The 23426-nt window shown below is 43.6% G+C and overlaps 1 protein-coding gene across 4 annotated transcripts in view; it reads left to right on the top strand.

Annotated features, from left to right (window-relative positions):
* The window catches only part of GTPBP1 (GTP binding protein 1), a 40549-nt gene extending 18119 nt beyond the window's left edge, over positions 1-22430 (top strand). For 2 of the 4 annotated variants that reach the window (XM_085601285.1, XM_085601283.1), the window contains exons 3-13: positions 4834-5014; positions 5511-5859; positions 6744-6867; positions 7065-7179; positions 8186-8330; positions 8884-9066; positions 9143-9278; positions 9749-9927; positions 10640-10795; positions 17388-17444; positions 18182-22430. In XM_085601285.1, coding sequence (XP_085457411.1) covers positions 4834-5014; positions 5511-5859; positions 6744-6867; positions 7065-7179; positions 8186-8330; positions 8884-9066; positions 9143-9278; positions 9749-9927; positions 10640-10795; positions 17388-17444; positions 18182-18274 — 1718 coding nt within the window. In that variant the 3' untranslated portion in view covers positions 18275-22430. The remainder of the gene's footprint in view (positions 1-4833; positions 5015-5510; positions 5860-6743; positions 6868-7064; positions 7180-8185; positions 8331-8883; positions 9067-9142; positions 9279-9748; positions 9928-10639; positions 10796-17387; positions 17445-18181) is intronic. The other 2 variants (XM_085601286.1, XM_085601284.1) reach the window with 1 other exon arrangement.
* The last annotated feature ends 996 nt before the right edge of the window (positions 22431-23426 follow it).

Genomic DNA, 23426 nt, shown 5'->3' with positions numbered 1-23426 from the left:
TTCTGGGCTTGCACATTTGGTTCACCATCCCTGGAATAAATACACACTCTGGGGCACATTGCACGAGCATGTTTAAACGCACACAAAACACACATGCACAGGCACCCCAATGACACCCAATCGCGAAACAGCACTGTTATATCACACAGCAGTGTGTGTGTGTGTGTGTAAACATGCACAAACATACACACAGGTACCTTCTCCAGAGTAATAACACACATTTGAACACAGGCACAGATGACACAACCGCAACCTCACGAACATTACTTGATGGATGAAGTGTCTCTCGGTGACTAGACACAGAATAAACAGTGTAGAATCCCTCGCTGCCTGTAGTGTCTCAAAACCGAGTGTCAGACAAAATCACAACAAGGCGCTTATAACAGCTTGCACACAGTAATTTCCCACAAAACTCCATGCAACTTGTGCAGTAAATGGAGACCGGTTGGCGTTTGTGAGGTAAAATAGGAAGAACACTTTGCCCAGGGGGCTGACCACCTTCCCAGCTCATCACGCTCTGTCTCTTGTTTTTCTCACCCTGACGCTGCCCCCTAATATGCTCAGTTCTTCAGGATCCCACAAGGCTGCTAACTGCCACCTGTTATGTTGAACCCAGAAGCACAGCTATCAATAGTGCAGCAGGTGCAGTGGCTACAGGGCCAAATGCTTGGAGGGGAACACTGCAACCCAGCTGTGCCTCTTTTACTACCCTACCAATGAAGGAGGGGTAGGGGGTATTTTACTTTCTTTCATTCGTGGCCTTCCTTCCCCAGTGGGTGAATCTGTACAATGTCACTCAGAGCTTCCTGTTTTGTATGCCTCCAGACACCAACTAGCCATTGCTTTACTTTGAGTAACACTGATGACGTCTGGGGCTATATATGTACTTCACAGATCCATGATCAATAATCTAATGCTGGCCAAAGGACAACAGGTCCAAGGAACAAGAAAAGTCACAAACCTTTACTTTTTTAGTTAATTGAAGTGCTGCTCAAAGGAGTCCACCTACAAATGAATAACAACCCCCCCCCCTCCCTTGCACAAGCAAGCAGGTCTAAAACTGGGTGCAAATCAAATATTGCTTAAGCCTTTTCTTCTTGTCTTCAAATGACTTGGGTGTATACTCCTAGTTTTGAAGACTGATTTCTACTTGGCAGAGAAGAGAACTGTCATGCTCCAAGTAGGATGTTAAGCTGTTGCACGATCTATTATATGAAGCTTATTGTGTGACATTCAGTGCTCGGCCAAAGCCCTGCTGCCAGACAACGGACAGCGCACAGAGCAGAGACGGGCTGTAAGTAAGCATGAAAAAGAAACATTGGCAAAACCAATTGGTCTCCCCTACGTGAGGTATCAAATTTGATATTGTTATAGACGTATTGTACAGCAGCGCAGTTGCTGTACAGCATGGCTCAAACATTTAAAAAGTCAATTCCTCCTGTAGGCAGGACCTATTGACTTTTTGTCCAGCGTTCCTTTAAGTCACCTTGAGTCACGTACTGTTCTCATACTCCGTTTGTTTCATTAGCTTAGTTTTTATTTCACACCTTAAAAAAGACAGATGTCTTTCAGTGTAATTTAGCAAATAGTTTCACTTGACCAATCCCTTACTCCTAAGATTTGTCTCCCTGTTACTTTCTTTTTGCAGTTAAATGTTTGATGTTTTACCTCATGCATGTTTCTTTTTAACATTTGCTCATGTTTGAGGCACATCACTAATCACAGTAACATCAGTTAGGGGACCCTATATGGCTAAAGGAGACACGCAATTACAAAACCAATAGCTCGGAGCTCGGGCATTGCCAAGACTTGTTGGCTTTGACAATGCTTGTTGTCATTTTTGTCCACAACTAACAAATTGTCCGTACACACCTTTTCTAAATGACCAATCACGCTATGGCGGATTTGCAATATTAATCGCAGCCTTTCACTTGTGGATTTGCGTTTCCTCCACCATACTATTGTAAAACCATTGTTGGGGGTTTCTCGTTTTCCACATGTTTTATTTATTTTTCTTCTTGCGTGCTTCTATTTATTTATGCTTTTAAATTATTTATACTTCTAAACTCCTGCTACATTAACATTTTAAATTACAAATCATAGCTTTTCCCCATGCGTTTAAACCTCTACACAATCTGAAACATTTGCCTGCCTGTGTCTTTAGCGTTTTCACCAAGCTCTTTGTTCATTAAATATCCATCCACCTTCCCCATGTGGTTTCTCATGTTTGCTGTTAATATGCACTTTTACATTATAAATATTTGCTTTCCCCCTCCTGTATTGTGTGTCCTTGTAGGAAAGTAGGATCTACTTTCATGGTCATCTCCACTTTTTGCTGGTGTCATTATGTTTTTCTGATCAGTCTGACTGAGACCCTGCTAATCAGGACCCCAGTATCTGTGCTTCTTCCCTAAATGGGACATGGTGACACACTTGTAAGTTCCTAATATATGGTTCTAAGGTACCAGGGCATAGGTACACCAGGGTTCCCCCATGGGCTGAAGCATGTATTGTGCCCCCCATGGGAGACCACTCAAATTGCGACTACAGGCCTGCCATTGCAGCCTGTGTAAGCTGGTCCTAGCACCACTTGCGACAGATATAAGTTTCCTTATATCTGAGGAAACTGCATTTAAAACCCATAAGTCACCCCTAAGACAGGCCTTTCAATCCTGAAGGCAGGGTGCTCGGTTAGAAGTGTAAGGGTGTCCCTGCATGAGCAGGACACCCCTACAACCCACGGAGTCCATTCTCCCGGGTTGTAAGTGCATCAGCCATTACGATACTTAGAGTGGCCATCCATCATTACACGATGGCCAACTCTAAACTGGCTGTAACAAACCCTGTCGTGTTTGGTATCAAACATGTTGGAATCATACCCAACACTGTAAATGGTGTTAGAGGTGTGATTCCATGCACTGGTATGCCCTCAGTGCTCCCGGTACTAGTCTTCTAGACCCGGACAGCAAACTATGGCTGCTGCACAAAACTGCATTGACGTTTGTGGCAGTGGCGGCACACTGCACTTTAGCTTTAAACATCTAAAGCTGAAGCGTGGCGTGCCGCCATTGGTACAAAAGTCAATAAATAAATAAAAACAAATGCAAGTGGACGCTGCATTTCTTTAACCCCTTCGATGCTGCGCAGATTCCGCCGCTGTGCTGACGGAATCTTGCGCGGGTGTGGTCATGACGGAATGGTTCCGTCATGAGCACAGCTCAACCGTGGGTCATGACGGAACCATTCCGTCATGAGCACCGAAGGGGTTAAACTTTGCAAAGCAATAGCTCTACATTTAATGTGACACGCATCCCATTATAAATGCTTGTTTTTTTGCTGCCGCCCATACATTTTCGACAATTCAAAGCGCAGCCTTTCCCTTGTGGTATTGTAGATTTCCTCCTCCATACAGTTTGAAATAATTTCTAAGTGTTGCCCTGTCGCTGTCACAGAACCATCTTTTTAGTTTTCCCTTCTCTGCAGCTGGTATGAACCACTTACACGAGATATTTCTCATGCTTCTTCATGCATACACTCCTACAGCCTTTCACATGTTTTGCTTGCACATTTTTACTACGATCCGTCTGCATTTTCTTTTAAATGTGTCCACTGTTTATTTTTCATAGTAAAGAGATCATTTAGGAATGTTCAAATTGTGTGTGAAATGTGACATTGTTCTGACGTTCACCACAGTTTTCTACGGTTCTGCCCACCACTGATTCTTAATGTTTTGCCAACAAACTTTACATTAATTACTGCAAGTCTTGTATTTTTTCTCTTTCTATCATGTAGCTATTCTTTGATGTGGAACCTTCACAAAGGTGTGAAGTTGAACGGCGGTTCAGGCTTGTTTCCAGAAGCTGTTGGTGCAATTGATTATTCACCTTAATGTTGTAGTGATTTGCTAAATTTCTGTGAAGTCAGACATTTCTTACAAAACAGAAGGATGGCACCAAGACTTTTGCATTTACAAAGCCATGACGTTAAATGCAGGAAATGCACCTTTTTTGACAAAAACCGTTCACAATGTTGCTTTTTTCAGCAGACTTAATTCATCCCAGAACTACGACACAGATTTCATTTGTTTGCAAAAGCCTGTGGTCTTTTCCATCTGTTTTCAACGTTCACACATACATTCTTTATATTTCAATTTCAATCCCTGCTTCTACCTTACTTTTTCAATTCTTAGGTCATGCTTTTCCATTATCATAGATTCCGTTGACATCCAGTCTAACAATTTGAACTATTTATTATTTGCAAAATAAAGCCCCCCCCCCCCCAAACATGGTCTCAATAACATTTGATCAAACCAATAAGTTAAACATAAAATAAACATAAGCATATTTAGGGTGAAACCTGTTGGCTTTGCCAGTGCCTCTTTAGCCTTAACCTTGCTGCAGGGTTGCACTATCACAAAGGTCATGTCAATGGGGAGTGAACTGATGAGCAGATGCACTACAGTTTTACCCTACACTGCTTACGAGGTTGTCTGTTCGAGTACTGAACATTTAAAACCCGTCCAAAATCAGCATGATGTGCTTCCTATAGTACCCCAATGTACCCCTTCCCTTAGTGTTCGAAGGTATCTTGAAGTCTGGCAGGTATTCTTGATGTAAAATCTTTTAACTGGGAGGGAGCCGGGCTAGCCAACAATGAAGGGACTCAATTCTGCCCACTATGTTGGGGCTTGGGCCCCTGGACACTTAAGGCTTTGGTGATTAATCCTCTTAAAGATCCAGAAAATACATTGAATAAGCAAAACTTGGTTCGTTTGGATTTGTCTTGACTTTTTTTTTTTTTCCTTTGACCCCTTCCCTACCCCCAATTGCACAGATGGGACTGAGTACGGCCTGAACGAGCCAGACATGGAGGCCTCCATTGCCACAGTGACCAGCATGGCTCAGCAGATAGGGGCAGACCTGATCTTGCTCCGGGAACACCAGGAAGCGGGGGGCAAGGTGCAAGACTACCTCGTCCGCAAGCATGTGGGTGAGAATGACTTCTTGGAAGTCAGGTGAGGAGCAGTGAGGGCAATGAAGGAGTAGTGTCTCATAATAAGATTGCTTCCATAGACTGCTATCTTCTCCCCGGATGCCTTCAGTCCACATTCTTTCCAGATGTTACCACCGTTGAGGTGCTGATATACATGAATGATTTGCGACAGTGATTGTGTTTGAATGCATGTAACCAGGCAAATTATGAGGTGGGGGATGATACTAATTCTACACACATTTCTCCTTGCTGATCGCCGCGAGTCGCATTGTGAGTTGCAAATTCATTTGTGGGTCATAATTTGCCTTTAGTACATTGCACTCGTAAAGCCTCTATTTTCTGCCCCACAGGGGTTGCGCGTATTAAACACTTTAGTATATCAGCTGACCCCTAGCCTTCTGTTGGCTTAAATAAGCCACTTGAAACCTTCAAGGCAGCCCTCAGGCACTTGCAAAGTTCCGGACAGCTCTCCTGAAAAATGTTCACTGTGTAACTAGGCAGTGTCTCTTTTTGTGCAGGGTGGCAGTAGTTGGCAATGTGGATGCTGGCAAAAGCACCCTGCTGGGGGTTCTTACCCATGGAGAGCTGGACAACGGCCGGGGCTTTGCCCGGCAGAAACTTTTCCGTCACAAGCATGAGATTGAGTCTGGCCGTACCAGCAGTGTGGGCAATGACATCCTTGGCTTCGACAATGCTGGCCACGTGGTGAACAAGCCAGACAGTCATGGTGGCAATATGGAGTGGACCAAGATCTGCGAGAAATCCTCCAAGATAATCACCTTCATCGACCTGGCTGGCCATGAGAAGTACTTAAAGACAACGGTGTTCGGCATGACGGGCCACCTCCCTGACTTCTGTATGCTGATGGTGAGCACTGTTGTGTCAGGGCAGGGGTGTCCAACATGGGTCCAGCAGGGCATTGTGCAATATTTTAAACTATCAATAGTAGCTATATTAACATAGAATTAATCTAGCCTTTTGTTGGACATCACTAATTTAAGGCCCTTTGGATGTCCCTTTCAGTGATAGTGGTGTATATGATGGTATATTTAGGGAAATAGGTCATAGAAAGCACTCGTGTGCACGTAGCAAGTTACACAAATTTTAATCAACAATAACAAATTTGTGTTGGTGTGCATGCTTTGTGTGTGCTCTTTCAAAAAGACACGTAATATACTTGAGCATCACTGCGCTTCAATTTTGAAGACTTCTATATTAAAGCAATCATTTAAAAAACGAGATTGAATAACTTGGAAATAGTTGTTTTGTTTGATCAGAAGCAGTTTAAAAAAAAAATGTTTTAGCCTGCGGGCTTCATGAAAGTGCGCCTTGACAGGGGTTAACCAGTTGGTCGCCAGCAATTGACTTCATTTATAAGGGTGTCACTTACAAGAATATCTGAGCCTGCGCCACCCCCCACCTCCCCTCTGCTCCCCCTCTACTCCCTCCTCCAGAACAAATCTTTTTTTATATGGGATTTTTCCCAGATAAAAAAATGCTTTCCATTGTCTTGGTCTGTCCGTCTCTATAGTGGTCTCCTCCTGTAACACAATGCATATTAAATCATATACATCTCTTATATAACCACAGTAAGAACATTTCTTACTACAAGTCATTCTTTACACAACTGCTTTTTCCTACGTATGAAAGTTGTTCTTATAAGGCTGCCCTCAAATCCCCAGCCCCTCAGCTTAACACAGCCTCCCCTTCCCTGTGGCAGTAACAAGATCTCTCCCTGTGTTTTTTGACAGGTTGGTAGCAATGCTGGGATAGTCGGCATGACAAAGGAGCACCTTGGGCTGGCGCTGGCTCTCAATGTCCCAGTGTTCGTGGTGGTCACCAAGATAGACATGTGTCCCGCAAACATCCTGCAAGGTGAGGATGAGTAAGATTAAACAATTTTCGAGGTGACCTGTTACCTCAAGAGGGTGAGAGTTTTGGAATGAATGTGCATCCTGTGCCAGTAGAGTGTCACGGTTCCTTCTTGAAACATGATGTGCACCAGAAACCAAAGGAGTTGTGGCAGAGGCTAGGACACTGGCTAATTTCAACACTTGTTTTTTTGTTGGAAGAAACTTTGAAACTGCTGCAACGGTTGCTAAAATCCCCCGGTTGTCGCAAGATCCCCGTTTTGGTTCAAAACAAGGATGACGTCATTGTTACAGCCTCCAATTTCAGCTCTGAAAGGTAAGGTGAAGGAGTTGGGAGGCAGTAGATTGCGATTCCTGATTCTGGAGCATACCAATTTGCCCAGTCTGTTGCCCTAGAGAGTCTTCAGCTTTGATGTACAGGCTTCATTAAGTCAATTGAGACCACTGAATTCCTTCCTGCCTGCTGGGTTACCTTCACACTGGTTTATGGGGCTGTTGGGTTCCTTGCTAGCACCATAAAGGCTGTCCAGATAGCGGATTCATTTTAACGTACTATGGGCTATTCTGGGATTTTCTGCTGAGGTTGGAGAGGCTCTGTGTGAGAGGTTGGATCCTGATTAGTTTTGTTGCTGCAGGGCTGAGTTTGGGTGAGTAGGAGGTTGCTTGTCTCAACAGTTGTCTTTTTTTTTTTTTTTTTAGTCCTGTGACATGGTAGAAACTCATTGGTGACAGTAGTGGGATCCTGACACTGACTTTTACTGCTTAGGCAGACTCTTATTCCAGGCAGAAGTTGGATTCAAAACTGTCTGGTCCTGTATTATACTGGAGACTGCTCATATTGGTGGTAGAGGTGGGACCCGACACTGTGATGGAAGAAGTGGAATCGGGTACTGTTCTATTTTAAATAGTGTCCACAATGGTGGCAGAGATGGAATATTACCGCTCTTTAGTAATCTAATATACTGGGGTAGTATTATGTTGAATGCAGAAGTGGATACTACAATGTCTGGGACTATGTTCATATTTGTGTGCTGAAGAGGAGTATGATGTCACCAGGTTCTGTGTTACCCGTGGGAGTATTTACAGGGGTGGCAAATGTGGCGTCCTCAGTGCGGTTGTGTAATATTGAGGCAAGCACATATAGGGTGTGATCATTCAGCTGGGTGGCACTAATTTCTGAAAAGTGCTCCAGGTGGTAGCCACTGTTGTACGTTAGTCCCTAATTTACATAATCACTGTTATGCTCATTTTGGATTCTGTGAATGAACATCTGGGATGTGGTGGACCTGATATTGACTTGCCTGACCTGCGCCCGCTTGCAGGATGTGCCCCATCTTCCAGATCTCCAACGTGACGGGTGAAAACCTGGAGCTGCTGAAGATGTTTTTGAACCTCCTGTCACCGCGGACCAGTTCCCGGGAAGAAGAACCTGCAGAGTTCCAGATAGACGACACCTATTCCGTCCCAGTGCGTACCTCTGTCTCTCTTATCCGCTTCTGAGGGTGGCTGGAGTAAAGTACACTGGAGAGAAGCTCTTTCTAGACTGCCACCCCGGGTGTTTGGTTGGAGAGTTGGGGAGCAGAGGGGGTTGATCTATTCTTGGAACCATAGCTTGCTTCAGACATTTTTCTGACTCACTGGTACCAAAAAGACTGTCTCCCTTGGAGGAAGCTCGGTTGACGAGATCAGAATTTGATCAGAGAAATGCTTGGAGTGCTGGCACTCAATTAGCACAATGCCTTCTATATGTCAATACTATTTTATCTGCATTGAAACACACAAAGAAATTGTTTACACATAGGTATATATTGTATGTAAGTCATACACCTTTAACAATTATAAATGTGTGAGTAATTCCCTTTTACTGAGCAGTGCCTTTCCCACAGACTAAAAGTAAGCCTTCCAACAGATCTGAATAGACATATGAGTGAGTGGGTATTAGGGTACATAATTATGGATTAGGCCAGCCTAGCAGTGTGTGTGATCATACAGCTAATTCTTTTTTTCCTCTTGCCTGCAGGGTGTGGGCACAGTGGTGTCAGGCACAACTCTCCGGGGCCTGATCCGTCTGAATGACACACTGCTGCTTGGGCCCGACCCTCTGGGTAGCTTCATGCCCCTGGCTGTCAAGTCCATCCACCGCAAGCGCATGCCTGTCAAGGAAGTGCGAGGCGGACAAACGGCATCCTTCGCCCTTAAGAAGGTCAGTGTGCCCGTCTATGTGTCGTCTTCTCATTCCTCGATGTGTGTTGTATGATTCAATCTTTACGTCCTTGCAGATTAAGCGGTCATCCATACGCAAGGGCATGGTGATGGTGTCTCCGCGGCTCAGTCCTCAGGCGTCCTGGGAATTTGAGGCAGAGATACTGGTGCTGCACCACCCGACCACCATCAGCCCCCGCTATCAGGCCATGGGTAAGTCATGTCTCCTAATGGATGGTCATGGTAACTGGTACAAGGGAGGCGCCTGAGGCGTAAAACATAATATCTTCGTTCATCTTGGGTAGTATTCTTGGCGCCCAACTTACGCGCTTTTTGGATAGGCTTCCCTGAGTGTAGAAGAACTGTACGCTGAAGTAATCTCTTTGCCCAGTTTCCTTAACTGCACCAGGGCTGGCACCCAATGTGGGCTTCATGCAACTCAGTGTTTTGTGGATGATGGTGTTCTTAGACCTGCAACGCAGTTTCTAGCAATATCAGCTTTTGGCTAATAGATGTGTCTGCAGAACCAGTGTGTCTATGCTACACCATAAGATCTCAGCCACTGCAATACTGTAATTTACTAGTATCACTGTTGTGCAAGTAATTGCTACTCGCTGTGACACTGCTGTAAACCTTCTGTCACAAATTATAACCAACGTCTCTCAAATGTGTGCATTTCACAGTACACTGCGGCAGCATCCGCCAGACTGCAACCATCCTGAGCATGAGCAAGGACTGCCTGAGGACAGGTGACAAAGCCACTGTGCACTTCCGCTTCATTAAAACTCCAGAGTACCTCCACATCGACCAGCGGCTCGTCTTCCGGGAGGGACGTACGAAAGCCGTGGGGACCATCACCAAGGTCAGGATGCAGAGAGTGTCATTTGGGTCAGGTCGCACGAAAGCTGCTGGCCACAGTCATTTTGGTCAGGACACACGAAAGCGGTCTGGGTACATTCACTTGGGTCAGGAAGCAGAGAAGTCTTGGAGTACAATCGCTTAGGACACGATGTGCATGCGCTGTGCGGGATAGTGTATTGAGACAGGATGCACAAAAGGTAAATAAGGTCAGAATCTGCCCCTGCTCTGAGGTCAACCAACTTATGCCAGGAAACACGAAAGCCACAGAGGACTTAATTTGGTCAGGATGTCTGAAAGCAAGAGGAGGAGTCACTAACTTTGGTCAGGACACGCACAAAACAGTTGCATAATCACTTGGGTCAGCGTGAACTAAAGTCAGAGGGACCATCACTTGGGTGGGGTCCCTCAAATTCCTTGGAGACCATCATTAATATAAGAGTAGACATAAGCCTTGCAGACTCAACACTTAGTTCAGGAGGGCCGAGCCACGGGAGCATTTATTGACATGGAGCTTAACTCGAATGACGTAGTTATCTGAACAATCCACAGACCAGGCTGGAATTTAAACATCTATATCTCAAAGGGGAATAGCTGTTAAAGTTTCTTTTGTGTTTGACCACCACAGTTCATGGGTATCCTGTCTAAACTTCCACCATTGTTTAATTTTCTTTACCAGTTTAAACTCGCCTGCTGTTTGTTTTTTCCTTCTGCAGCTATTACAGACAACAAATCACTTGCCACAAAACTCGAAACCCCAACAGATCAAGATGCAGTCGACCAAAAAAAGCCTCCAGACAAAAAAAGATGAGGTGGCAGCAGTAGTTGAGGAGGTGCTGCCACAAGCTGCTGCGTGCGCCTTACAACAGCAGGTAATACCAGTGCAGCATTTATGCTACTGTGTCGCACACCGACCTATCCTGTTTATCTCATTCTTTAAATTTCAACACTTGCTGGTGCCTTCGTTGTCTCCTCGATGGCACCTTTGTGTTCTCCTCGCTGATCTAAACAATGCTTCCAGTGTGTCCCTGGACTCTCTTTGCCTCTCTTGTGTCTTTTGTAATAATATTTTCATCTCTGATTCCTCCTTTGTGGTGTGAGTTTCATTGTCTTTGTTATTTCTCTTGCTTCCATGGCAGTGCCTCCCCTGTGTCTTCGCTCCCTAAATGGCCACTGTGCTGACAGTGCCTCCATTATATTCCTGTTCCCTTAATTGATCTTGGCAGTGGCTCCAGTTAATTCGTATCAATCAGTGTTCTGCATTTTTGAGGGCTTCACACATATACGAAGCAAATGTAAATCTGAGTTGTAAAAACCTTTTTTTGAAGTCGAGGTACTTCACCTTGAAGGGCTTGCCTTCAAGGCATTCTTTGTCACAATATCAGTGGTCCATACAGGCCTGCACTCTGCTCTGTGGTCACCAGTGCTACCTAATACAATGCACCAATGGAAGTACCACTAGACCAGATTCTTCAGATACCTAATTTCAGGAGACCTCTTGGGTCCTGCTCTACTTCTTGTGGTGGGAAAGCCGGTCATGCTTCTAAATGTATGAATCTACACATTTACTTCAAGCAGATACTCTTCAACTTCTCGAGCACCATACCCCTCCCAGAGCTGCCCTTCATATGAACAAGGAACCATTTACTGGACACAACTTCTAAGTCCTACTTGGTTGATTTTTCTCCCCATAACTGACTGACACAATAACATAGTTACGTATTTAAATGTTTATAGAAGAATCCATGATGAAACAAACCAGCATGTTACTTTCTATAATGTTCTTTCTCACAAATGATTCAGCTCCTGAAGATTTGTTACATGAACCCTTTCCCAGGCACCAGAAGTGAATCCTGAAAATGTTATGCAGCAGCGGAACACAGGTGCCTCTGAGTGACTTAGAAGACAGGGTTGCAAGGGTACTGGAAGTGATGCTGGCTCTGGTGTATAAGCCTGCACAGTGCTAATAAGTTATTTTGTCCATATATACATAGCTAGAAAATATATACATCTGTTTATCAAGGTGACTCTAGAGCCAAAGGTGAATAATCTCGTATCCTGAAGAGGGAAGGTGCAAGGAACCTGCAGGGCTCTTTACCATTTAACATTCCTCAGAGAGAAGATTACTGAAGTGAAGTAACTTGTTCTAATGAATGCCTGCTTTGTCAGATTACTTACGTAAACCACACCAAAAGCATCTGTCCAGAAGGAGGATTAAATGAAGGGTTGCACAAAAAAAATTAGACAACCGTCCTACCAAATAAAGCACATTCTTTACTCTATCCCTGGGCAATAGTGTATGGTGAGTGGAGTGCACGGCGGACCAGATAGAAGTCTTGCGGACCTTCTGGAATTGCAGCTCTCTCGAGAGGGCAGAATGTGTCACCTTGCCCCTCATGGAGTGAGCATGGATTCCCTCAGGATGGGTTTTGTTTTGAATCGCGTAAGCGATGCATTTTGTTGTTCCACTCTAGCCCAACGTACTACCTTCAAATTAGATTATTTCAATCTGAAGTGTCTGGGACATGAGAATCTAATGGCTTAGGGCCCCATCACGGTGGCCCTACTGTCAGATCTCATAGGTAACTGGAAGACAGTTTAATAGCCGTTTCAAATGACAGCGATGCAAGGGCTCAAAAGGGGGGGCATAAAAATGTAAGACCTTGGTTCAGATCGCAAGAAGAAACCTGTTAAGTATCAAGGAGGAAATGTATTCTTTCAACCTTTCGAGAACCTAACGACAACTAGAACTTTAAACCGTGAGCCATGGTCATGTGCAAAAATACAAGCTGAAGAATTGCTAAGTAACATTTCACTGTCACAGTATTAAGTGCTTTCTCTACTAAGAACTGTGTGTGCTGAAGGATTTCAGCTGTTACTGCTGGGAATGATAGAAGCATGTAACAGCAGGCCTACTTCTGAGGCAATAGACTTTTCACAAGGGGGTGAGGACAAGGAAAATTGCAACAAACCTGGGCAGTGAGAATCACCTATGCCTTGTGATAATTTTGTTTGGATCACCCTTTATATTGTGGAATGGATGGTAAAGCACAGTAAAGGCGAAAGGTTCAAGGTAAAGCCTGCACGTCTCCTTAAGTGACCTGTTCTTGGGAAATTCAAGGATAAAAGAGTGTTTTTATCTTCTGTTCTTGATGGCAAAAGATTAAAGTTCAGTGTTCCCCAGGAGTCAAACACCTGGTTCGTAACCTCCTGCACCACTTCTCAATTGTGACTAGAAGATGAAATACCAGATAGAAAGTCCACTGTCATTTCTTTCTTTCCAGAAGAACTGCTGACTGTCCAGTGTGTCTGTCTATCGGTAGGTTCCATAGCTCTGTCCAAACATCTCAAACCTACGCCACCCTCCTTGTTCAGGTAGCACATCGTACTTGTGTGGCCAATGAGGACTTGAACCGGAGTGTCCTTCAGCTCAGGAAAAAAAAAATAAAGCCTTCCAAATAAAATCCCCTGCCAAGGAGAGACCTAAATCACCAAGGAATCCTGAAAAACTGCCCTTCAATGTAGTGAATGAAGGCCTCGACCATTGTAGGTCTTTGAATAGTAGTTGGATTGAGGTCAGTCAGCCCATTTCTGCTGACTGGTATTAGATGCGTTGTTGCGGAAGACTCCTTTGTAATGATAAGCATGTGTTTGAAGAACCAAACTGGTGCAAGTGATTACCATCCCTAAAAGTATAGAACTGCACTCGTAGTGTGAAGTGGGACAAATTAATTTTGAAATTGTTTACACTAGTCCGTGTCACCGGATGTGGGAACTACCACACCTGTGGACTGAAGACTCTGGTTTGAGACCAGGCCCGACCTGTAGCATAGACACTCCATAGCAACAGGAACAGATGGAGCTTATGAAAGTCAATTGTCTGGATTTAGGCAGACGAAATGATCCTGACTGTAAAGAGGAGATACCAACACTGCAATCATCTTCCCAAATCCTGGGAGTTGAACCCAATTAGAAAGACTGGACCCCAAATGGATACCGTCTGTCTTCTAGTGTCATGAGCAGATACGTGAAAGTAAGTATCCTGGAACCCCAGGGGAATCAACCCGTCCTGCTCCTGCTGAGGACTTAGAACTTGCTGAATAATCCTCATCTTGAGCTTTTCCTTGTGAGTGCGGTGGTATAGTTAACGTTGGTGCTACTTTTCTAGTGACTGTTGCCAAGTGAGTATTTTAAATTGTTGGAAGATCTTCTGAGGAAGGAAACTCTTCCCTCAGCAAGGAGTCAGTCCTCTTGTGTTTTGCAGTACAGCAAGCAAGTTGGAGGGAAGGTACTCCTTTTGGAGTAAATTATCTCCCTCACTCTTATGCCGAGGCTGATGAGTAAAAAAAAAAGATTACTGTATCCGAGTTTATGAAACCAGTGAAATGAGACCTTTTTTTAGATGTTTGTATTTGGAGAAAGCTTGCTTTTGTAAATAGGACTGCATAAGTTGTAAGTAAAATAGCCCTGGTATTTGCCGAAACGTGGCATGGCGGACAGAGAATTGGTGCCATAGAAGCAGCGGTAGAAGTACCTTTGGTGAGTGGGGTGCTTCAGAAGAAGTGTCACAGTTGACTGCATATGAGCTGAAGAGGCAGAGTAAACTAGGACCGAAATTGGTGGTGTGAAAGTGGAGTCGAACGAAGGGTTATTGCAAGTGGTGGCTCCGGCAGGTTCACAAGAGGGTGGCTCAGAATGTATAGTCAAGATGGCTTTCTGAATTGTGTTTTTTGGAGGACACGCTTTGGTTTAAAAAAAGTGGGGGCCCTCTTGTGTTTTTTTTCTGTTTCGAGGGAGAGAATGGCGTTGGGAATAGGCACTTGAGCCAACAGTGTGCGATGGAGAGAATGGCTTTGGGAATAGGCACTTGAACCCACACTGGATCTGTCAGGAGATCTGGATTAAAATTTCTTCTTTAAGATAGCTAACATTGAGTTGACTTCTTTTTCCTGGTGGCCTTGGTGTGCATGAGAGCACTCTATCCACAATGAAGCGTTGCATTGTTTGCAAGGACTCAAGAGGCAATTGTGTTAGATTCAGTAATCAAAATTGTTTTCTACATGACGTGAAGTAAGTGGACTTGAAGGAGACATGCTTCATGAAGTAAAATAATCTGAGTATTGTCAAAGAATTAACCAACGTTTTGGTCAAGACTCCGATATCATGCTAGGGGAGGCATGGGGAAAAAGAACTGACATCACTGGTGCTGGGCCACCTTATAAATCCACGCTGCAGTTACTTCACATGCCAGTGATTTGCTATTGCAGAAACATTTTTCAGATTAATTCTGCGTCTTTGGAAGGGGTTCACGTCCAGAATGTGAGGAGCAAGCATCCATTAGTAACTATAAAATTCAGGTAGAGGTTTTCAACTTTAGTCTAACCAACCGAGAAGCGTCCACATATAAGCTCATCCCAAACCCTGGTGTCTTTTCCTTCCCCGATTAAAGAAAATAGGAAAAAAACATAGGCAATAATCTCAAAGAGCCTCCCTACTCTCCTTAACCTAAAATAACCTCATAATTTTCAGTTTATAAAGAGTTGGAGGAATTGGCATGGAAGATAAATACTTGGAACATACTGGCAGGAGGTGTACCCAGCCTCCTATAGTCATACATTTTAACAAATGTTGCTCAGGATGTAATGAAACTTGTTAGTTAGTACATGCCTGGAGGGGTATAGTGCTCAAGTGATCACTGATACCTTGGTCACCTCTGAAAAAACAAATGTCTGGGTGTGATGTGCTAGCTAGCTGCAGGCTGATTTGAATATTCTGCAAGCCACAAGACTAACTAGTGCAACGGTACATGGAGCAGCACCCCCTTCTTCATGTCCTCTAATCAGGATGCAGAACCATGAGATATTCAAAAACTGTGGCAGCCAACATAAGAGAATTCATTTTTCTTTGCCACTAGTAACACACTGAACTGCAGATAATACTACAGTACATCAGTTGTATAATTAGATGGATTTACTAGTCCAGTGGTTCTTATCCTGAATCATCACTTGAATCCGAGGATCCGCACTGAGTCCTTATTGGAAGTCGGGGAGATCGGGCCGAAGCATGAAAACCACATACAAAAATAAGTATACACCAAACAAATGCTCAAATATTGAAATGCTTTGTTTAATTCACAATCAAATATAGAAAGTTTTTAGACATTCAATGTTGCTTCTTTAAATGTGTATACTTTATCAATTTTAATGTATTAATTTAAATATTATTTAATTTTGTAAAAACCGTTGCGGACCCTCTGAATAGGTCTCACGGACTCCAGGTTATGAACTTTTGAACTAGGTAATATGAACATTGAGGTGATAGCCCTGTGGCAGCCCACAGGTGACATGGAACTTTCACTGCTGGCTAACCTAAGCCTACCTATTACTGATAACCTTGTAACCTGGATGTCTGCAAAATTCCAGGTAGACTCAGTTACTACTTTTCATTTTATCCTTCTTAACCTCCTGCCCATGCCAACCTACGTTAGTAAATCTCCATATGTATGAGTGACTGACAGGTGATGCATTGTCATAACAGTAATCCTAAGTAATTGCTGTTTTTGGGGGTGCCCTGTGTTTGCTCTCCTGTTCACTGCAGCTGAGTGGTGTCTCCTCAAAGCACTCTCATTGTGCAGGCTCTTGTCATTTCCCGCGCTGTGTCCTCGCTCAGTCATCCCAATGTTGGCAGTGCCTACCTTTTACTTGCCTGTTCTTCCTGTAATCGCTTTGTCTACAGGGCGCCCCGTTGCCTGTTGTCTCTCACTCCGATCTCTTTGCAAGTACCTCCATTGCATTTTGGGCACTCTTAAAGGCATGTGCCCCGCGAGGGTGGGCTCCCCACATCATTTATTCCCCTCATCATTTATTCCCCTCTGTGTCCTTGCTTCTGTTTTTTGTCCACACATGTTAGAGTTTCTGGTCTAGTGTGGCTGTATGGCCTGCTCTTGTTACATTCTGGGGTGTTTGCAGCATGTCCTGCACTTTGTGACCATACTGTGTATGCTCTCTCTCCCGCCATGCTCTCCTACATTCGCTTTCTTCAACCTCCATCTCCCAGTCTCTGAGCCTTTCTCCTGGGTGGGGATGGCCCTTGCCATCCAAATAGTCACCTCTATATATTTCTTTTTGCCTGTCATTCCATTGAAAACGTCTGCCTACCTGACTAGCTCCTTCCCCATCCACTGATTTGCTCTTCTTTTGCCCTTCAATGTTTTCTTTCTCAGGGGCAGGAAGACGTTCACTCCCTATTGGTCTGATCATCTGCCCTTCTACTGCCATTCGCTTGTTTTCCATTGGGCGGGCTTCTTGCTTGCCTGGTTCGTGTCCTCCCGGACATCTCCATTTCACCAATGACCCCTTCCCTTTAGCCTTCAGATCTTTCCTTCCAGAAGCTGCCTGCCTGACTCTAGCTTCCTCTCCTCTGTTCTCACTTTATTTTCTCTCCTTCCTGCTGCTTGGGCCCCAGCCTGCTACTGCCGCCGACGATGAAGCCCTTTCTAAGGAGGGAAAGAAAGAGAATAAGGTATTCCCAAAACTGCACTGCCAGTTTTGTGAGGCGAGAAAGTTGGCATGTGTCCTTTCTCACGTGGGTGGTTTGTGATTGTTGTTTTTTTTTTAACCCTGCTAAGACTCCATTGACTACTGTTGTAAAGTGCTCCGAAGGGCCAGAAATGTGATCTGAATTGAGCTTTGCTGAGAATTTGTCAAACTATGTTATTAATCGAAGAAATCCACTGCACCCCTCCACTCCTTAACCCAAAACCAGACACAGTGTACTGTGTTGTATAGCAACATTGATGTAATGCTTACTTACACTTTTGGGGCACTGAAACGTACACCATGGGCATCAGCATGAGTGCGCTTCATGTGAATAAGTTTGCCTTGCGGTATCGTAAGTAAAACCTGGGCTTACTTGTTTTTCCTTCTATGACCGTTTGGTGCTGTCATTTACTACATACAAGGTTGTGATGACATTGGGTTTTAAGTGAACATGCACATTTCGTTATCCTACAGGTTCTGCGTCCCTGAGAACTAAACAGTTTGCTCAAATTGTTGCAGAGTTAACATATTTTTACCTGTTGCTCCCTATCACAATGTGTATTCATTCACACTGAAGTCTGCAGCAACATTCCCTGCTAAAATGCAAACTAGCAGAAATGTTTTATTTGCAAAAGCATGTTTGTTTTACACACAGGGGTATTTAGATGGTTATTTGACTCTTCTCATGGTTTTCCTCTTTCCCCATGATTTCTCCTGCAGGTTAAGGTCGGAGGTGGAGGCCGGCGCAGAGGAGGCCAGAGGCATAAAGTGAAGTCCCAAGTGGTCTGCATGGCGCCTGCGAGCGGCTGTTGAGTCTGTTGGTCTCTTGTTGTTATGAAATGGACTGCGTTGTCACAAGCGCCACCTCGGGTTTGTGATTGGCTCCTGTCCCTCCACAGTCAGAATGTGACTGTATGTTTCAGAAGTGCTCTTTTCACCCCATATCAGACAAGATGTCGCCTGTATTTCATTTCCAAGTTGCTGAAGGGGCTGCGACCATGGTCATAAGTTATTGTGAATCTGCAGTCTTCATTTGGGGGCTAGGGTCCCTTTCTTTTATGTTGGCTCTTGGCACATTTCACATGTGCAATAAGAAACATGGCTCAAGTCCAGCAAATTCCATTGTTTCCTTTTTTTCATGTGGTGAGTACTGCAGGCCGATAGCTATAAATTAACTGCAGAAGACAACTACATTTATCTCTAAAGTCGAGCTCCGTATGGTCTGGTTTTAGGGTTTTTTGGGGTGGGGGGGGCAGGTGGGTGTTCAGATGCTGTTGTGTATTTCTGACAAGTCCCCTCTCCCGAGTCCAAAACAATCAGCAAAGTCTATGCTTTTCGAAACCGGTAACTGGTAGCTCAAAACTTTCTCGGGCAGCTGGTCAAGAAGTGTTTTGGCAGCTATATTCTTTTTGGTTCTTGTGTCTCGAAATACGTACAAGTACTAAATGATTTCCAGTAAGTATGGCGACCGTCTTGTCGGTGGTAAAGATTTTGGGGTGGAATATCCAGCCAGCAACGTGGCCCTTGGTGAGAAATTCCAGTGCTACCAGAGAATGCTTGAGGGAGGAGAGACAATAGTTGGTAGCAGAAGTTCTGCAACATACGAGAGGTGAGATATGGTGTGACTTGTTAAAAATGTAAATGAAAACAAGGTGTCTATGCAGGGAAGTGGGAATCACTTGGTAAAGCTATGACCTTCCCTGTCCTTGCATCTAGAGTGACTGGGAGAGCACCCCACTACTGCTCTGTCACTTATAGGTCCTATATACTCTGCTGTGCAGAGAAAACACTTCTTGGAAGTGTGATTTGTCGATGTGGACATTGGAGTGGGACTAGCAGTAGGTAGTTCCCCTCTTTAGAAATGGATTGTGGGGAAAAAGAAGCTACAGGCTGCCTTAGGCCTCATATATGGATAGAAACAAGCATGGTTTTTGTTTAATTTCTGTTTATGGTTCTGATCAGGTTGCTTTTTAATTTTTAATTTCAGCTTTAAATGTGAGTGAATTTGCATGCTGGTCTTTTGTCCTGTGTGGAGAAGCAGATGTGAGTAATGAAGGGATAGCCATATGTTGGCATTAAATCAGACCAGTTCTCGTGGCTAGATTTTTCTCCAGCTCCGCATTTTAGGGCAAACATCCAAAAGTGAGGTTTTAAGTCCTTTTTTTTTTCCTTCTACGTTTGATGAGTCCTATTTTGAGATTTGTCCAAATTTAACTGGTGAAGTTGTTGTTGGTATCAGCGGATATTCTGCAATGTAAAGTTTGTTTACTTCTAAAGAGTTTCCATGGGTTTTGTAAGAGAATTGTAAGCCTCCTGGGTAATTGTGCGATTTAGTGCGCTGTAAAACACGGAGGCCCAAATTCCAGTTCCCGTTACCCCACTAGACTAAATAGTGACTCTGTGGAGACCACTTTGCCTCATCTGGCAAAAATTGGCAGCTTTTTGAATCTCTGATATTGGCACAGAAATTGGTGCTATTTACCTAGGAAGTGCATTGCTTGTACTCCACCTTGAATTATTTGTTCTGAATCCTTGAAACCAGGTTGATTCAGTGTTTGGGTATAGTAGAGAGATCGCTTTGCCTGCCTAAATCTTGGAAAAGTTTGGATGGATAGACCACACCCCCTCTAGGGCTATGTTATTTATACATCTAAAGGCAGCCAGTGTTCTCACTGAAATTAAACTATGCCGTTCTGGGAATCGGATGTGGATAATTAACATGGCTGACAGGACAATGGGTTTTTCATTGCAAGTCTTAAATTGAAGGCTCTAGAAAAGGCGGTGTGTTGTAGAGAGAGATTCTTGCATTATATGGATGCGACAATTGTATTGCCCTTTGGTAATCTCAAGGGCCTCAAAATCTCAGTTTAATTCTTTCTGTTTTCAGCTGGTAGTCTCAGGAGCAGCCACTTGGTCTTCTTCACGCAGCCACCATCTCTGTTCACTATCTTTTAAAGTGAAGTTATGGAAGATGAAGCCAACCGATCCTGAAAGTCTGAACTCGTTTTTTATATTTAAAAGCCATTTGGGAATATCGAAAGCTGGTATCTGCTGCTCCCACATTTCTGTGATCAAAACTGCATTAAACCTCTTTTAATCTTCATTCCATGATCTCACTTGGAATTTGCCGCCACCCACTCAGGATGTTTCTGGCTGAGATAAAAGGCATACATTCTCCACAGTTTGTGTTGAACATGCAGTGGCCCTTTAGACGTGAGGGGGCCAGGTGTCTTGGGTAGGAAAGGGAGTAAGATTTATTTCTCTACAGAATCCACAATGAACTACTGGGGGGCGGGGGGGTAACTGTTTTTCCTTTATTACATGGGAACCAAAGAAGGGAGGTTGGACAGAAGCAAGAGGATATATTCCAGTTAGCATAGTTGGTGCAAGAACATTGATGGTGTTTTACCCGGCAGCTCTTGTGGACTGTTAAGTTTGCAGACTCATGCATTACTGTTGTATAACATCTGTATTTGTTAATAGTTGGCTCCTAGTGAAAACATGAATTTGGGGAGCTGTTCTGTTGCATGTACCTGCTCTGACCCTTGTCAGAATGTCTTGATTTAAGATGGTTTCATGGATGTTTGCTTTACCAGCTGAATGAATTTAGACATCAGACAGTTTTGGGTTAAGATTTAAAGTTGACACACTGATTTCATGGCTTAGCACAACTCTTGGATATTATCTTAAATTGACTTGTTGAGTGCCTTGTTTGGAGTTAATTCCTGTTGCAGTCCCAACTGCAGACCTAACAGGAAGGGAAATTTGATTTTTAAGATTCGTGCTGGGAGAGACCACCTCTCAGAGTCGAGGGGCAGGCACAATGAGACCCAGTAGAGTCGAGGGGCAGGCAGAATGCGACCCAGTACTTATGGTTACGATCTGTGTTAATGTGACCCCTAAATCTGTGTCATGGGAGGTTGTGGGAAAGTGATCCCTGGTTATGATTTTCTAAGAAGTTTTACCTTCCCAGAAAAAAACAAGATTTACTTTTCAGTAATTTCAGTTTGTGCCATTGTTTAAAATAAATGAAATTAAATTCCCACTAATGAGATTGGGCTTTGTTTGTTCAGATGTTGAACTCCAAGGGATGTGGTGATACAGCTTTATGGCGAAGACAGCTAGCTGCACTACTCAAAACCTATGGCTCAGAATGGGGGGAAAATGGGCAGAGCTTTGGTTCTGTGTCTGTATCTGGTGTGCTGAACAAAGGAATTGATTGTTGACGGAAAGAGTGGAAAGAAACTTGCAAGTAAAGGGGCCAAGTTGACTAGAGGCAAATAGTTTAGTAAAGGAAAAGCAAATATTTTGGACATGCAATCTCTACAAGACCATTAGGCTGCTGTGTTTCATACTATCACAAGTATCATCTTTTCTTTCAAGAGCAGTCTGCATTTATTGATTCGTGAGTTTGCAACCCAACTTATATGGTTGCGTGCATAATAAATATCTATTTTTGGACTATCTTGTAAACCGTTGAGGAAAAAAACTAGGCTATGGGAATATTTGCACTTTATTAATTTCCAAGAGGTTTCCATTCACATGTGTGACATGCTAAACCATTTTCTTTTAAATTCACATTTTACCAACTCCTTACAATCTATCAAATACAGGGTTTCACAAGCTGGTGTCTTTTGGAAGAAAAGAGCTGACATTTATATTCTTCCTTGTCATTTGGTAGATTTACTTTCCCTTTTGTATTTGCCGGTGTAAGATTGGAGATATCAATGCTTTTTATTTTAACACAATCTTAGTTTCTGCTACGATCAGTTTAAAAACGTTGTCGACTTTACATTTTCTCATTTAAAAAAAATCACAACCTCGATTGTGAGAGGGCATATGTAGAAATGAGAACCAGTAGCTTTAAATGTGGCTGAGGGAAGATGTTGAATGAATGTCTGCACCTTGAACTGATGGCCTCCTTGAGGTCAATGTGATGTATTGCAATAAATAAGGTTTGTTCCTTGTAGTTGTAGAGGGTTTCTTTTGAACAGTGGCTTATGTGATTAGGTGTATTTTTAGCAGCTGGCCCTCCCTTTTACTAATCCTCCAGCAAATGGTAAATCAATAGTGTGCATTTCAAATGTACCACCGAGTACATCGGTTAGCTGATAAGTTTATATTAAACAGACTCCTAGCTATCAAACGGTAATTTGTATATTTTGATCTGTGAAGTTTGCTTTTCCTCTCCGGATTCTTGCCACAAATCTCGAACCAGCAATTACCTAGAGAAGCCATGCTGTACTAAAACAAATGTTGTTTTCTTCCAGGGGATCCTCATCAATAGTCATAAGCACTCAGTATTCCTGCTTGCGTGTGGGGAACCCGGAGCACATATATAAAAAGAAAAGTGTGTGTGTGTGTATATGTATGTCTCTCTCAATCACAAGTTTGTCGTGTGCATAAGGGAGCACTCACACGGCAGGTGATTCATCCAAATCATTTTCCATCTGGGGGACCGGCAAGTGGCATTCCCAGTATATTTCCTGCTTAACGCGTTTCAAAGCCCCACTTTCTCAACGGCTGCCTGCAGCTCGCACCAAAGACCCACGTTCACTCATGTGGTTTATTCAAACAAATGTATTCCCTCCAGTGGGTTCAGGTGAATATATTATACAATGGATTCTGGTATCCGTAGTTTACCCAGTCCGATTCTTCCTTATAGTAAGGTTAGCGAAGTTGCAGCCAAATAATTCTCAAAGGCTGCCTGCAGCTTGCACCAAAGACACAGGTTCACTCATGTGATTGTATAATATATTCACCTGAACCCACTGAGGGAATAAATTTGTTTGAATAAACCAGTCTCAGCCCAGGACTTAAGAATAACAAGGCAGCTCCATCCAGATGATGTTTTGCAATTGTTATTTTAAAGCATAACAAGCAAGACACAATATATATATAACCTATATTCAAGGGTAAAAATGCCCCATTTACATTGTTTTCATTTTATTAAACTCTCACTAGA

Source organism: Triturus cristatus, chromosome 4_2 (genome assembly GCF_964204655.1).
Source record: "Triturus cristatus chromosome 4_2, aTriCri1.1, whole genome shotgun sequence".
Lineage (NCBI taxonomy): Eukaryota > Metazoa > Chordata > Amphibia > Caudata > Salamandridae > Triturus > Triturus cristatus.
Note: the sequence above shows the minus strand (reverse complement) of the source record. Positions and strands in the feature narration are given on the sequence as shown.